Below are 17889 nucleotides of genomic sequence, written 5' to 3' on the forward strand. Positions count from 1 at the left end.
AGTAAAATGTAAAAAATAAATAATATTGTAAAAGTATATAAAAAGTCTAATTAGCATCTTTCTTAAGGTCAATTAAAAATGAATTTTTGACCATTTGCTTTTCATTGAAATCTTAAAACAAATCACTTTTCAAAACAAAAAAGTATCCAAAGGAGTTTATGGGTAATAAAAAAGTAATTGAAATAAAAAAAGTAAAACAAACTTATTTCTTCTTTTAGCTTTTGAAAGCGGCTTATATTATGACAAATTGCTGTATTTTCTTTCAAATTACTTTTGTTTGGAAAACAAATTCAAAAAGTCTCAGAAGATGAAAGTTGATTCTTTTATTTTTTGTAATATAAATCATACACTTTCAAAGAAAGATTAAGCAAATAAAGACTTGTTATTGAATAAAAAAATTAAGAAAAATAAATAAGCCATAAAAATAATGATACCATTTTTAAAGGAACAAAAATAGTTCAACAAAGTTGAATCATTTTCCAGTGGTTTTTTTTTTTAATTTGAAATCTCAAAATTATTTTACTTTCAGAAAAGGAAACTATAAAATTAACTATTTGTATGAAATTTTAATTAAACGGCATAACTATAAGACCAAGAACTTCCAACTTACTCCATCTGTATATCGATAAAGAAATATTTTTCAGTTATCAAAGTTTTCTTTTTTCTGGAAAAGTTCTATTTGAACTTTCTTAATTGAAATGATTTGATGTTTAGCAGTAATGCGTTTCTAAAATTTATAGAATTTAAAAACTTTTTAGAGTACAATGCAAAAAGCACAAGAATTACAAAATCTAAAATTGCTAAACGACATTTTGAAAAGTTTTGACAAGTATACAACTTAACAAAAGCCTTTGATCTTATTAAAATACAAAAAAAAAGCAAGAACTCAAATAAACTTTTTTGTTTCAGTTTATTCATGTCTGATGGAATTGGGTAAAACTTTTTTTTTTTTGTTCGTAATTTTAAAACATTTTGTGACCTGGAATTGTAATTTCCTCTTAAGCGAAAACTTACTTTCCCAATGTCTTTGTTGATTGTGGAAGTATTAAAAAAAGAAGAAACATAAAGTAGAAAGAGAGGTAAAACTTTTACCCACAAAAAGTTGGTCTAATTTTGTAATTTGTTGATGATTAAGTATTTTCCAAAGAGGACTTTTATAACATTTATTTTGTTTTTAATAATGAGATGAAATCTTTTAACTGAAAACAAGGATTCAGTTGTAGTTGCTTGGACCTGCCAAATGTACATCACAACTATATGGTTAAAAAATAAATTTGTGGGACGATTATCTAAGAATGAAATTCAATTCTCAAAAATGAAATACACTTTACCAATCTAGTCTGAAAAGCTGAAATGATGCATCATGCATGTACTTATTTGTGACATTGATGCTCTAACCTAACCTAACCTAACCTAACCTAACCTAACCTAACCTAACCTAACCTAACCTAACCTAACCTAACCTAACCTAACCTAACCTAACCTAACCTAACCTAACCTAACCTAACCTAACCTAACCTAACCTAACCTAACCTAACCTAACCTAACCTAACCTAACCTAACCTAACCTAACCTAACCTAACCTAACCTAACCTAACCTAACCTAACCTAACCTAACCTAACCTAACCTAACCTAACCTAACCTAACCTAACCTAACCTAACCTAACCTAACCTAACCTAACCTAACCTAACCTAACCTAACCTAACCTAACCTAACCTAACCTAACCTAACCTAACCTAACCTAACCTAACCTAACCTAACCTAACCTAACCTAACCTAACCTAACCTAACCTAACCTAACCTAACCTAACCTAACCTAACCTAACCTAACCTAACCTAACCTAACCTAACCTAACCTAACCTAACCTAACCTAACCTAACCTAACCTAACCTAACCTAACCTAACCTAACCTAACCTAACCTAACCTAACCTAACCTAACCTAACCTAACCTAACCTAACCTAACCTAACCTAACCTAACCTAACCTAACCTAACCTAACCTAACCTAACCTAACCTAACCTAACCTAACCTAACCTAACCTAACCTAACCTAACCTAACCTAACCTAACCTAACCTAACCTAACCTAACCTAACCTAACCTAACCTAACCTAACCTAACCTAACCTAACCTAACCTAACCTAACCTAACCTAACCTAACCTAACCTAACCTAACCTAACCTAACCTAACCTAACCTAACCTAACCTAACCTAACCTAACCTAACCTAACCTAACCTAACCTAACCTAACCTAACCTAACCTAACCTAACCTAACCTAACCTAACCTAACCTAACCTAACCTAACCTAACCTAACCTAACCTAACCTAACCTAACCTAACCTAACCTAACCTAACCTAACCTAACCTAACCTAACCTAACCTAACCTAACCTAACCTAACCTAACCTAACCTAACCTAACCTAACCTAACCTAACCTAACCTAACCTAACCTAACCTAACCTAACCTAACCTAACCTAACCTAACCTAACCTAACCTAACCTAACCTAACCTAACCTAACCTAACCTAACCTAACCTAACCTAACCTAACCTAACCTAACCTAACCTAACCTAACCTAACCTAACCTAACCTAACCTAACCTAACCTAACCTAACCTAACCTAAGCTAAGCTTTTAAATTCAGTGGAATATGTAAACGAGGCTTGCTAAGTTTATGCCAGTAAACCATCTGAGATGCAATAGACCGAGAGCCAGCGACCTAAAGTTTGAAGGTAATTGCTTAGTATTCACCCCTATGAAATATGTTTAAGGACATCCCCAGGCATGTTACTGCAAAAAAAAAAGTCTCGTGAGACGTGGCAAAAACGGTCTGCCAAGCACTTGAATGTGAAAAAAATTTTAAATTAAGAACTCGACCTTAAATCAAAAAAAAAATATTTAAAGAGAACGGCAACACTTACAAAACTAAACGATACCTTTTTTTAAAGGTAAAAAGTTATACTACTTTTTGGTTTTTATATAAATGTTTTTTGATGAATATTTTTTGAAACAAAAAATTTCAAACACAAAATTTTGAAAAAAAATTCAAAAAAAGTTCAAACAGTTTTTTTTTTTCATAAAATTTACCAAATCAAGTATTATTTTTTTTTTTGTTTTAATTTCTCTTATATATTTTGAGTCAAACACCGAAAACTAAAAGTCAAAATCTCTTTTACTTTTCGAGAAAACTGAAAATTACCAAACCTTCTATTTTTTCACCAACGCCAAAATTACGGCTATTAATTATGTCTTTCAGAAAGGAAGTAAGATGTTCACGGGTTTTATTGCAGGAATCGTTCAATGGGTTATAAAAAAGATAAAACCGCGGAGTGCTATTAAATGAAAGGGTGGGAACTGGAGATAGGAGTGCAAAAGCCCCCATTTTGGTTTTTTCAATATATCTCGTAAACAAAGCATAATTTTGAGATATTGTTCTTAATAAGTTTTGTAGAGAATAAAATTTCCTATAATAATAATGTTTTTTAAAAATTTATAAAAAAAATTTTCTTAACAAAACAGTCAAAACAAACAAAAAAAAAATCAAACAAAATCAATTTTTTTAGTTTTTTTACTTTTTTGGTTGTGTCTCTTATTTGGGCTGAGATAGACATTAACATTGCTCTAATAAAACATAGAAGATTAAATTTTCTTTGAAATGCTGGTCTCATCAAATTTTTTCATTAAAAATTAACCAAAATATGGCCATTTGAACCTATCTTTTTTTCGCAGATTCAGTTTTTCTCAAGTAAAAAAGAAAAATTTGAGGGGAAAGTACTATAACTTAGCAACCAAGAATTGATAGCGGTTTTTTGTAGAAGGGTTAAATACAATCATTTTTTACTATGGGAGGGGGTGTCTATCTTCCCCCGTTTAGGCGGAAGGGGTTATTAAAAAAAAGAAAAATACTTAAAATCAAAAAAATTTAATAAAAAACAACGGTAACACTTACAGTTATGAACGATACTTTTTTCGAAAGCTAAAATTATACACTAAATTTAAATTTTTAAGTTAAGTTATTTAAATCAATTGTTTTCAAAATAAATGAATGAGCCTGGTAAAGAAAGTAGTTTTTGCATTTTTTAATTTTTTAAGGAAAACAAGAAGGCATAGGAACATAATGATTTTCAGTTTTTGATAAGAAATCAATTGAGGCTGTTTACTTTATGGATAAACTTCGTATTGAAATCCAAAGTCATTCTTAAAATAGTAATCAACGTGTTTTTTAAACTTTTTTTTCTAAAATTTTGACTTTGAAATCGTTTATTTCGAAATAGTCGGTTTAAATAACTTAACTTAAAAATTTAATTTTAGTGTATAATTTTAGCTTTCGAAAAAAGTATCGTTCATAACTGTAAGTGTTACCGTTGTTTTTTATTAAATTTTTTTGATTTTAAGTATTTTTCTTTTTTTTAATAACCCCTTCCGCCTAAACGGGGGAAGATAGACACCCCCTCCCATAGTAAAAAATGATTGTATTTAACCCTTCTACAAAAAACCGCTATCAATTCTTGGTTGCTAAGTTATAGTACTTTCCCCTCAAATTTTTCTTTTTTACTTGAGAAAAATTGAATCTGCGAAAAAAAGATAGGTTCAAATGGCCATATTTTGGTTAATTTTTAATGAAAAAATTTGATGAGACCAGCATTTCAAAGAAAATTTAATCTTCTATGTTTTATTAGAGCAATGTTAATGTCTATCTCAGCCCAAATAAGAGACACAACCAAAAAAGTAAAAAAACTAAAAAAATTGATTTTGTTTGATTTTTTTTTTGTTTGTTTTGACTGTTTTGTTAAGAAAATTTTTTTTATAAATTTTTAAAAAACATTATTATTATAGGAAATTTTATTCTCTACAAAACTTATTAAGAACAATATCTCAAAATGTATGCTTTGTTTACGAGATATATTGAAAAAACCAAAAAGGGGGCTTTTGCACCCCTATCTCCAGTTCCCACCCTCTCATTTAATAGCACTCCGCGGTTTTATCTTTTTTATAACCCATTGAACGATTCCTGCAATAAAACCCGTGAACATCTTACTTCCTTTCTGAAAGACATAATTAATAGCCGTAATTTTGGCGTTGGTGAAAAAATAGAAGGTTTGGTAATTTTCAGTTTTCTCGAAAAGTAAAAGAGATTTTGACTTTTAGTTTTCGGTGTTTGACTCAAAATATATAAGAGAAATTAAAACAAAAAAAAAATAATACTTGATTTGGTAAATTTTATGAAAAAAAAAAACTGTTTGAACTTTTTTTGAATTTTTTTTCAAAATTTTGTGTTTGAAATTTTTTGTTTCAAAAAATATTCATCAAAAAACATTTATATAAAAACCAAAAAGTAGTATAACTTTTTACCTTTAAAAAAAGGTATCGTTTAGTTTTGTAAGTGTTGCCGTTCTCTTTAAATATTTTTTTTTTGATTTAAGGTCGAGTTCTTAATTTAAAATTTTTTTCACATTCAAGTGCTTGGCAGACCGTTTTTGCCACGTCTCACGAGACTTTTTTTTTTGCAGTAACATGCCTGGGGATGTCCTTAAACATATTTCATAGGGGTGAATACTAAGCAATTACCTGCAAACTTTAGGTCGCTGGCTCTTAGACTACAAGTCTTGACCAACTTTAACAAATTATTTGTGACGCATTGAATAAAGTTATCCACCTTTTTGAAGAACACCCTGTGTTTTAGCTACAATCGAGATTAAAACAAAAGAAATAAAAAGAAGCAATCAATTATAATTTATCTTTGTGAATACAAATAAACAAGCATACAAAATTTTATTTGATGATAATGAAGATTGAACCCATTCACCGTTTTTTTTTTTTTTTCTTTTCAAAATATGCTTTCTCTATCAAAAACAAGTTTCTTGCACATCTTAATGATGAGGGCTCTCTACTCTATTATGCGAGATCATCTGCAAATCTCAGACTCAAAAAGCTTCGTGGCATCAATAGACTTCAGTCGTAGTTTAGACTTCGTTTAAGAAACTATTGTTTCTATCTATTTGACTAAAAAGTCTCCACTCGAAATGGAGAAAATTCTTATTTTTGTGGTAAGATGCCTTGAAAATGTGAAATTACATAAATAAGCTAAGACTGTTCGTTACAGGTTTGTGTCTTGGCAATTTGTTGTCAAATTGTGTTATCACAACGTACAGCAAATGGATATGTTTATAACAATCCTAATGGAGCTAATTTAGGACCACACGAATCGAACTCAGTACCTCAACAGTTAGCTCAGGACTTAAGGCCACCTCCACACCAACAACATCAACAACTACAACAAAATATTGAAAATGGTGCCCTCAGCTTACCATTTGCACAGAATTCTGACAACTTTGCCCTACAACAAGGATTCAACCAACCAGCTTCCAACTTCCAGTTGCCCAATGCACCGCAGTTACATAATATCAACTATTCACCATCAGGACAACAATTCAACCAACAATCAGCTGAGAATTTGATGCGACTTCAGTTCGAAACTTTAGATGGAAATCAAGGCAATGGCATCGAACAAGGATGTGGTCCAGAACCAATTGTTGGTCAATTTAAGCCAGAATTAGTCGATTTGGCCAATGGTGGACCTTTGACTCGAATGATCACAACTTGTGGTCCAAATGGTGATTGTAAGTCAATTGCTTTGCAATCGGATTTAAATCGAGCTCAGGGAGTTCTTTCACAACAACAATCGAATCGAAATCAAAATAGTCCACCCCAAATAGGACCTCATGAGACGTATTTAGTTCATATTGAGAGTCGTGGAAGGGGAAATGTTGGAACGGCTGTTGGTGCTGCTGGGCCAGTGCCAGCGTTGGTTAGACCTCGCAACAGGAGATTGATTCAATATTCAGAAATACTTCAGGATGATCCTTATAATTAAATTAAAGTTTAAAAAAAATAAATTTAAGTTTTTCTTTCTTTCTTTGAAATAAATTTTAATTTTTATTTACAAAATATTGGAAAGTTTATATATAATTGGGCTATTATACTACTACTGGCGCTTGTTCATCTTCATTAATTTTGTATAGCCTTTAGCTATATCTGTTTTAAAAGTTGTTCGACGTGTTGTAAAATTAGTTTTTTTTTTTTATTCGTTATTATGATTATGAGTAACGTGTTTGAAGATTGCTTTGGGGTTTCTTGTGTCATAGTGATCTCTTGTTATGATCGATTTATATGAACACAAATTTATACAAAATAACAAATTATACCGTTTGAATGTTGAAAGCAAATATGAAGGTGGTCGTGTGGTGAAGTTTTACTATGACGATTACTGTTGGGCAAGATGTGTGGTTTGAAATGATATATTAATTTTTTTGATAAACTCTCAAATCTGGCTAAGAGACAAATGGACCAATAGCTAGTTACTGTAATAAGTTATTATTTATGTATATTTTTGATTTATAATGCACTCAATTCGAGTTGTTATTTTCACTTTAAAACTAAAACGACACCGATTAATTACCCTTTTTTTTTGGGCACAAATCTCCTTTAACAACTAAAAAGGAAACTGGAACTAGTTATATTATTTTCTTTGCAAAATATGGTTTTAGGACATTTTTAACAATAAGAAGAAGTTTCTACCATTACCTGTATTATGAAAGAGTTTAGCTAACACATTTTTAACATTGGTCAAAAAGTTTAATTAAACTCTCTGAAATTTTTTTTATCACGTTCTTCAAAATGGATAGAAATTGCCGACTTCACTTGTTCATTGTACATTTTAATTAAAATGTTTTTACTTAAATATTTTTTTTTTTTGATTTTTGTTTTTAAGTAGGTACCTATTTCATATACGTTCTTTAACAAATTAGGTGACTTTTATGTTTAAAATAAATTTTTTTACTGTAGGCTTTAAAAAAATGGACTTAAACAATAAAAAAAATTTAAATTTCATATACATTTTTCTTGAGAAAAATCGAATACATTTGTAAAAAGAGTCGATGAATTTTTTTGAAAACTTGTTCTTGTTTCAAATAATGAAGTAACATTCCATTTTTTTTTTTTTTTTTTTTTTAATATTTAAACATTTTTATTTAAAAAAAAAAGAAAAATGTTTGGAACGATTTAAATAAAAAAATGAACATTCTTTGGCAAACAATAAATTAAAATGCGAGCTAGGTTTGAAAATCAAACCCATTTAAAATATGTTTTTGAATTTTTAAATTTAATTGGATTTTTTTGTAATGTACATTTAATAAATAGTGGAGTAACTAAAGCTCAAAAATTGGCAATATTGGGGAACCCAGCTTAGATTTTGATGATTTTTTTTTTTTTTTCAAACGTCGGTAATTAAAAATACTTTAAAGTGTATAGATTTAAAATTGCCGGTGTTGCGGTTTTGATTTTTTTAATTTAATTGAAGATTTTTGGGAAAATTTCATAAATTAATTGATGCCAAAAGATTGTCTAGAAAATTCAAGGAAAAAAAAATATACGGGAGTGAGGGACAATCTTCCATCCTTCAAGCGATAGATGCAATTTTCTTATTAATTGACTTCAAACACAAAAAAAAATATTTGAACACAACGGCAACACCTACAATATTTAAATATACATTTTTAAAGAGCTAGAAGCTTAGTCATATTTGTAAAATTAAAATAAAGTTAATTGAAGTAAGGGCTTTTGAAAGAATGGTAACTGAACTCAGATTTTTGAAAAAAAAAAAAAAATTATTGAAAAAATTTTAACATGTCGTTTTTAAAACTTTTTCTTAATATAAAATGCATTTATTTTCAAATTTTTTTGGCCGCATTTATTATTATTTGAAATTATAAAAGGAAATGTCAATATGTATTACGGTTCATGAAAAAAAATTAAAAAGTACTTCATTTTCGAAGAACTTTTTTTAAAAAAAAATTTAACTTATTTTTTTTTTTTTTTAAGTTTAACATCTAAATATAAAATTATTTTTATTTATTTAATAACCCTTACTGTTGAAAGCTAAATAGCAAAAAATTTAAAATTCTTATTCACCAAAGTCTTTGAGAAAATTAATTATTTCAATGCAAAAATTCAGTTTTTATCAAAAAATCCATTGAAATTGAAGTAATTTTTAATTTTTTCTTTTTTTTTCAAAAGTGTGATATATATTACCTTTTCTGCTTCGGAATTCAACTGATAATATTTATGTCCAAATTTTTTTTTTTAAATAAATTCATATTTTATTAGAAAAAGTTTGGAAAAAAGTCATTTTAAATTTTTTTTAATAACATTTTTTTTTTTAATTCTGAGTTTGAGGACCATTTTTTCAAAAACTCTTAATTAAATTTAGTGGATTTAAATTTTAGAGATAAGAATGGGCTTCTGGCCTTTTAAAAATGTATTTTAAAATATTGTAGGTGTTGCCGTTGTTTTCAAAATATTTTTTTTGTGTTTGAAGTCAGAATGTGAGAAAATTGCATTTATCGCTTGAACGGTGGAAGATTGTCCCTTACTTCCTTATATTTTTTTTCCTTAAATTACCTTGCTTTCAGTTGTTTAGTGAAATTTAAGCAAACAAAAAAATGGTTTTGTTAAAAAAAAAATTAATTTTAATTTTAAAAAACAATACGGCAACATCGGCAATTTTTAATCTATAGACTTTAAAGTATTTTTAGTTACCAAAAAAAAATCGTCAAAATCAGAGCTGTTCGGCCGGGTTCCCTAATAATTTGCTTTTTACTCTACTAAAAATCATGGTTACAAAACAATTAAGTGCTCATTTTATAGATAATTAAAATTGCTATAATTCATTCTTGTAAATAAAACAAACAAATCAAAAGTTCGTCAAATATTTGAAAAAATTTCATTTTGCCCTCACCTTGCGAGACAAACGCGGACTTTGACCGAATATAAAATTGAATTCAATTTGGTCACGGAATTCGTTTGTAGATCATTTGTTTAGAAAGTTTTATTGTGAATAAGTCTGTACTTGAACATTTTTGATTAAAATGAGTAAAAATTAAACTATTGAGTAAAAATGTATGCATTCAATTGTATTTGGAATTTAACCAATTTTTCCTTTTTAATAAATTGGGAATACTTAGTGTAGTGGAATATATTAACAATAATTTGATCACAATAATTTGGTCATGTCGGCAAAATTTATTTTCACACCAAGCTCTTGAGAATTATTGCTTACGGAACTGAGTGTTCGATTGAAGAAGAAAAGTGTCGCCTAATAATATGATTTCCTTAAATGCATTAAAAGGAAATCGAGTAATCTTATTAAAGTTTTGTTCATATCCGTTTCTAACAACTTTTACAACTTAGCAAATTATCACAACCCATTAACAGGAAATTCACTTTATCAATATATTCATTACTCTCATTCTGGTTATACACTTATCCATAATCTTATTAAACTCATTTTGTCTCTCTTTCCAGATTCCTACTGATAATTCGCTCTAAGTGAAAAACATTAAATTAATCCAAATTGAAAAGTATCCCACTTTTTATAGTGAAAGCAAAAATATTTAATAAAAAAAAAAAATACCGCATACTCATACAACAACGGAGAAATTTTCAACCCAAATCGAATCGATTTCCTCCTCAGTTTTCGTTGCTTGCATTTTTATAATAAACAATATCCGGTTAAGGACGAAAATCTGTTGCGCTGGCGAATCGATTCAATACGGTGCCCGTCATAATGGAAGGGCCGGAAGTAACGTTCCTTTTTCAATTTGGAAATATACGTGACGGGATATCCGTTCCATCGACATCATTAACTTTGAAATCGCTCAAGGACATGGCATGTGAATTTATCAATTCCAAGGTAAGTGGCCTAAGCTATATACACTTTGAGTCAATTTTTTCCAGCTGTATTTTCTTCACAATGATGATGACGATGACATAATGAAACAAAATTGTTTTCGTCATTTTATATTATTTTTTTCGTGTTCTATTTTTAGATTATAGGGTTATTTTGGAAGCAAAAAGTAAAAGTTCGTAACTCATGGGTAAGGAGTAAAGGGATTTGGAAACAATCGATAAACAAGTTTTGTTTTTTGTTGTTTCTACGGATAAAGAGGTCTCTTGTGTAACTTCTTGTTTGTCGTGAGTTTTGAAATCATTTTCGCCAGAAAGTTTTGAAATTGAGATTTCAAAGTTTGATCCTTAAATCAGGTTGAGAAGGGTATTGCTTTTGTTTTTTTTTTTTTTTTTAATATTTGATTCTCGCTTTTGTGTGTCTTAAGTTTTGTTGAAAGTGTTTTTTGGCTAAGAAGAAGGTTAATGTTAATAATTGAGAGCCATTAGCCTTAATTTATGTGAATTTTGATTTTCTTGAAATAATAATGAAAGGCGGAATAATAATTTTGTTGGACTTATAAGTTATAGAACTTTGTTATTAAAAAGTTTTTACCTTATCAGTTTGCTGGCATGAATTGATTTTTGGGTTTGACCTTTTTCACATCAGAATTATGAATATTAGTTGAAGTGAGTCAAGTTATATTGAAAAAAATGGAATTTTAATTAATTTTTCAACACGTGGTTGTAAGTCAGCTTTCAGCTACAATTTTGAACAGCCAAAGTAAAGGACAATCAGACAATCAATACCATAGTTACGGGCGACAGAGCTACGAGCGTCAAAGTTACGCGAAACCGAAGTTACGAAAAACTAGAGTTACGAATTCTAAAGTTATGTTAAGCTATGACATGTGATTTTTGGGTTGGCAACAATTGCGAGGAACTATATGGAATTATGGAAATACAAACAAGAGATTAACATTTTTCTCATTGTTCAGAACTAAATGAGTAAAGCGAAAATGGGTGTTATTTAATCTTGTACAATTTTGATTGGATAGGTATAGATATACATAATCAAGGGGCACGGTAGTGCCCAGCCAAGTTCTCTAGCAACTTTGGCACTGCACCCTTATTTACAGGAAACAACTTCCACACCAAAGATGCTAGAAATTTCAAACTCGCTACATCTGTTGAGCTGGTCAAAACTAAACACCTCACAAAATTTCAGCCTCCTACGATGAGTAGTTTCTGAGATATAGGGCTTCAAAAAATAGCAAAAAGCGTAACTGACTCACTGATTCACTGACTCACTGACAGATCATCAAAATTATGGAGAACTTCCCGATATCGTAGAAACTTGAAATTTTACACGGTGATAGGACTTGTGGTGTATACAAAGGAAAAAATTGAAAATTTGAGATTTTCAATTCAGGGGGCGTGGCATCCGCCCATTTCCGCTGAATTTTCATCAAATATTATAGAGCACTTCTGATTATCGTAGAATCTTGAAATTTGGTAGAGATGATAGTTTATACAAAGGAAAAAATTTAAAATTTGAGAATTTCAGCCAGGGGGCGTGGCAACCGCCCATTTTCGCTGAATTTTCATCAAATATAGAGATTTTCAATTCTACAGCCATACCTTGCAAAAAGTAGTGAAATCACAACAAAAACATACTGTTAAAAAAAGAGCCAAGTTCTCCTATGTTGAAATTATGCTGGCACAAAAAGTACTGAGATGTAAAAGTGTACCAAGTTCTAAAGTTTGGGTTCAAATTCGTATCAATAAAATTTTGATTGTTTACTTGGCAATTTTTGAAATAACTTTAAAAATCAATAATTAAAAGAAAAATTGTCATGAGGTATCAAGTATCTTGCGCATATTTTGCCTCCAGGGGGCGCCATAATTTCCTGCAAGTTGCAGTCTGCAACATATATACCAGCCATTAACAAGCGGACAAGCAAGATCCTTTCAACGATATATCATTTTTCAACTTTCGTTAAGTAGTTTAGAAGCTTTTATTTCACAGATGAACATAATAGTACAGGTAAAATAGGCATTAAAAAAAAAAATTGTTACACGCATGAAACTTGGCAAAAAGTTTGCTTTTTGGATAAGAACCAAGGACAAAAAAAGTCTATACAAAAATGTTGGGTGGAAGGGTGTTTTTTCGCGGACAAGAGGGAGGGGGTGAAGGTCAAATATATACCTACTGAAAAAAATTATTAGTCGAATATCATCATATGACACATGTTTACAAGGTATTTTTTGATGCTGAATCTAATGACATAAAAATAAAGTCAATATGATTGCTCTAAGAAAAGTTATTGACGATTAAAAACAAGGGTGCTTGTTTTTTGACTTCAACAGGTAAAATATAACCAAAACCCATGTGAAAAACATGCTATACTGATGATATTCGGGATGAAGGTTTTAGATAAAGCAGGGACAAAGGATTCATAAAGTTCTTAAAATTATTTTTGGTGAAAGGGTGTTTTTTTGATAGGTTAAGTTGTGTGTGAGAAAGGTATCATAACAGCTAACTTGAATTTTATTAATTTTTAAAATTAGGTGAAAAACTTTTGGTTGGTATAAGAATTAAGAATCTATAAAAAGTACAAAATTATCTTGAGTGAAAGGGTGTTTTTTTTTTCAAGAAATGATGAAATTCGGAATTAGTACCACAAAAACTGGGAAAAAATTGTTACACCAATGAAAATTGCTAAAAATGTTTCATTTATAACAAAAACCAAGAACACAAAAAGTCTATAGAAATATTTTAGGTTAAAGGGTGTTTTTTTTTTTTGAAAATAGGGAAAATCCGCGATAAGTCCAATAAAATCAATGGTATTAAAGGTACCCTCACGAAATTCAATAAATATGTTCTCTTTCCCATGGGGATTACGAATAAAAGAAATCTATAATTTTTTTTTTCATTTGCAAGGGTGTTTTTTTTTTAGGTGTAGAGAAAATATGGGAATATTTGAAAAAGTGTGCATTTGCTTTTTGGGATCAATTACAGATTTTACTGTCTCTTCGAAAAAAACACCCTTTCACCTAATTTTTTTTTTATATAAACTCTTTATTATTGCTTTCTATCCGAAATTAAACGTTTTCGCCAAATTTCATTAGGGTGATCCATCATTTTTGTTTTCACTCAAAAAAACACCTTTTTAAAAATGAAATTTTTATAGACACTTTAGATTCTTGTTTCTTATCTCAAAAGTAACATAATTCCTGAATTTTAATAGCAAATACCACAGACAGCAAATTTGGTAATTTTTCGACATTTCTAGGTATAGTTTTTTTCATTTTTTTGCCAAACACTCGAATTTGGAAACTAAGGATATTTGTTGGGCCATAACCATAAGCAAATCTGCCTGAAGTTACAACTACCAGATTTAAGTGGACATTTTGTATAGAGATTAGGTAATCGTAATCGTAAATAGTAATCAAAACGACAAAAACCAACAAACCTTAATTCATTTCTAATTTTTCATTATAATGAAAAACCATATAATTTACCTAATTTGGTGTAACTTTCTTTATCTAAACTTTCTTGTTCACATTATCACATTTTTTCATATTCAATTCCCATTAAATTATCTGTGAGAAACTTAAAGAACTACGTGACATCACCGAATAATATTTGTTCATTGATTGGTTGTAAGTTCTTACTCTTAATTTTGATGTAACAAAAACTTTTTCACAGTTTTCAATATGATTAAAAAAAAATATTTTATAATATTCAAATCGGCTTAAATCAACTTTTATCCACTCCCTCTACCACTGAACTAAAGTTCTATTTTTACGAAAGTATAACGTCGGCCTTAGAAAAAAATTATTACAAAAGTTAAAAGTTGTTTGTATAGAGGAAAAGTGTTTCCATTCAAATTATATCCCTTGTCAGTCAGCAGAGTGGCACTCATGTCATAAGGATCAAAGATATATCAGAAAAAGGAATAAAAAGTGACATGTGGAATGTGGTTATTCATAGAATACATGATTAGCAATCTAACACTTTTGCTCCTTTACACCAATGTGTCCCCTGTGGCTGTGGGAAAAAATTCTGTGTACGTGATGTTATTTCAAAGAATTTCTTTTGAAACTTGGGAAATGAGACTTTCCTTAAGTTGAAAAATATAAAAATTAAGTTACTTTGATAACAGTTTGATCCTGAGAGTTTTTCTTTAAAATATGCGTTATGTTTTTCTATACATGTTGGTCACTTTTGATATGTATTAAAATGGTCAAGCTTCATGTTTAAAAATATTCTCAATTTATTTTAAATTTGGGGATTTTCGAAAGATAGAATTTAAAACAATGGTTTTGCTGCAGGCTTCAATTTAATAGGATATACAATTTCAGATAATTTTCCACTGCCTTGCTTTTGGTTAAAAATCCAATCAATTTAGAATGTTTTCAGACTAAAAGGCGCTTTGATATTTTCCCATGATGATGCCTCAAGTGTTTGTGCTATCAGCTTTCACAGGATAAAACAGAGTTAATCTAAGAGAATGTCCTCAATGTAGGTAGTTGTTGTACTGCACATTTCGATAAGTCTTACTTTTTATGGAACATTTATGGTGCCTATGTTCCAGTCTTTAGCAGTAAAAATGGAAATTTGTATACTTTGATACTTTTCAGCTTAAGAATTATTTTTCTATAAAAATCCAATACAATACGTGTTATCAAACTGATTGAGATAATAACCTTCTGGGGCTATTAAAGACTTGATTGGATTTAAAAATTAAATGACAATTGACAAAAAAAAAAAAACCTTCAAGGGTTTTTCTTGTAATTGAACAATAAATAACAAAACTTTCTTTCGCAATAACAAGCTGAAGTCTTTTTTTCTCAGAATTATCAGCAAAAAAAAACAGAATGACATAGAAAGGTCAAGAAAAAAAAAACATCCATTTAATCGTAAAGTACCTATTTCACATTTTATGTCATCATGTTTTATGTTGTTTCACTTAATATGTCGCGCGTCGGTCGTGTCGCCTTGTTGAAATTTTATAGCTTATTTAGACAAAAAGATATATTATCCTTTATCTGGACCTCAACACTTAATATCTATCTAAAGGAGGGAGGGATTATATCCAGCATCAAATCAATTTGACAAAAATAGAACACAAAAAAATGTAGAGAAAAATTTTTATAGGGGAGAATGGAGTGAAAAGAAAAATGAGTCATTAAATGCATTGACAAAACTTCACTTGGAATGAACAAGGTTTTTGCTTATTATTATAAAGGCTAATTTAAATTAGTCTCCAAAGGGATTCGTTTTTAACATCAAACATTTTTATTCTTGTTATAATAAATCGTCCATGAAAATAAAATAAAGCGGAAATTAATTAAATGTTCTAACGCACCAAAAAAAAAAAAAGATCAAGTCATATCATCATAGGGCAATTAAGCGGAGCCGTGAAACAAGTTTTTAGAACAAGAACTCTCCACTGGAGAGTTTCCACATTTGTGCCTTTCATACTTTGTAGCGTCAAATTGGACAAAAAAAAAAATATTTTTTGCAACTTAAAAAAAATTGCATTAAAAAAATAAGTTTTTTTGCAACTGAAAAATATTTGCATTAAAAGTTAGATTTTTACAGAGAGTTCAAATATTTTGCATGAAATAAAAAAATTACTAAAATTTTAAAATTTTCTGCATTAAAAAAATGTTTAATGCAAAATGTGGGCATTAAATATTTTTTTTTATACTCGTCGAATTTCTTAAAATGTTGGCTATTTGACCATACATACGCTACAAGCTACATATCTCATTAATCAAAATTGTTAGAAAATCGACGAATTAAAAAATAAAATGCACGACTGGGTCGCAAGAACTTGCTCTTATAGTTAAAGTTGCTTAAATTTTTAAGACTTTTTATGTAGAAATTTGGAAAAAATAAATAAAATTCGTTTTTTAAAAAAATAAAATAAAATCTGAAATCAAATTGCCCTCCAAAACAAGTATGCAGTTTTGATTGATATGTTAAGATGCATTTTTAGAAAAAAAAAATTTCAAAATCGTTAGAGCCGTTTTAAAAAAAAACTAATTTTTTATAAATAATTTTTTTGGAAAAAATGTTTTAAAACAAAATGGGTATGCCACTTTGTAGAAATTACTATTCAACATCTACAAACAAAATTTCAAAGAAATTCAATGTCCCGCTTTCGAAAATTTGATTTTTCAAAAAAAAATGTTCACAATTTTTTTTTTAAATCCAAAAATTATTTTTTTGGTAATTTGTTTTTTTGGTTTAGGTATATTTAAATTGTATAAATGCTTCCGCACAAAAAGTTTCGTTGAAATCGAATAAGCAATTTCGGAGATAATCAGATTTGAAAGAAACGGTTCTATGGCAGGTACCGTTAATAATGATTTTCCAAAAAAAAAATTTCATTCGAAGATAGACCTTAGCTTAAAACTATCATTTGATTTTTTTAAACAAAATCGTTGGAGTCGTTTTTTGAGAGAATTTTACTAAAATCGGTATATGACAAGTACCGTTATTTTTGGTCCAAAAAAATTAATTCCAAAAACCCCTCTGGAGAGTCGCCAAATAACGCTACATACCAAGTTTGACATTAATCGGTACATCCGTTTAGGCTGTAGCTCCTTATACAGACAGACAGACAGACGGACTTCCGGGACCCACTTTTTTGGCATTCTCTACCATGGTAATGTCATGGACAAATTTTATCTCAACTTTTTTTTGTACGAATGCATAGCTTGATATATAGTACCTACACCTACATATATCGCAAGTAAAAATAATTATAATGCACACATTTTGACTTTTCATTTTTTTTTTTTTTTGTTTAATGCAGAAAATTTTGTATTTGCAAAAAAATTATTTTTAAATACAAAATATTTTTATTTCAAACGAATATTTTTTTTAAAGCAAATATTTTTCAGTTGCAAAAAAAATATTTTTTAATAAAATTTTTTGTATGAAATAAATATTTTTTTATTTGTAATGGAAAACAAATGCATTAAAAATGATTTTTTACAACCCTGATGCCAACTATGTATTTTTTAAGTCAAGCATGAAATAATAGTTGAAATAATAAAAAATTACAGTGTTCAACAAAAATGAATATTTAATTTTTATTTGAACAAAAAATTATACTTTTGTAAATTGTAATAGAAATTTATATAT

General features: G+C 29.1%; 2 protein-coding genes across 3 annotated transcripts in view; both read left to right on the forward strand.

Annotated features, from left to right (window-relative positions):
• Positions 1-5926: 5926 nt before the first annotated feature.
• On the forward strand, positions 5927-6876 carry LOC129915024 (uncharacterized). The gene is made up of 2 exons (XM_055994478.1): positions 5927-6049; positions 6106-6876. The coding sequence occupies exons 1-2, from the start codon at positions 6026-6028 to the stop codon at positions 6874-6876; spliced, it is 795 nt and encodes a 264-aa protein (XP_055850453.1). The 5' UTR covers positions 5927-6025.
• Positions 6877-10451: 3575 nt separating this feature from the next.
• Positions 10452-17889, forward strand: part of LOC129916963 (serine/threonine-protein kinase D1) — a 79077-nt gene continuing 71639 nt past the window's right edge. For both annotated transcript variants that reach the window (XM_055997232.1, XM_055997233.1), the window contains exon 1: positions 10452-10752. In XM_055997232.1, coding sequence (XP_055853207.1) covers positions 10627-10752 — 126 coding nt within the window. In that variant the 5' untranslated portion in view covers positions 10452-10626. The remainder of the gene's footprint in view (positions 10753-17889) is intronic.

The sequence above is a fragment of the Episyrphus balteatus genome, chromosome 3 (genome assembly GCF_945859705.1).
Source record: "Episyrphus balteatus chromosome 3, idEpiBalt1.1, whole genome shotgun sequence".
Lineage (NCBI taxonomy): Eukaryota > Metazoa > Arthropoda > Insecta > Diptera > Syrphidae > Episyrphus > Episyrphus balteatus.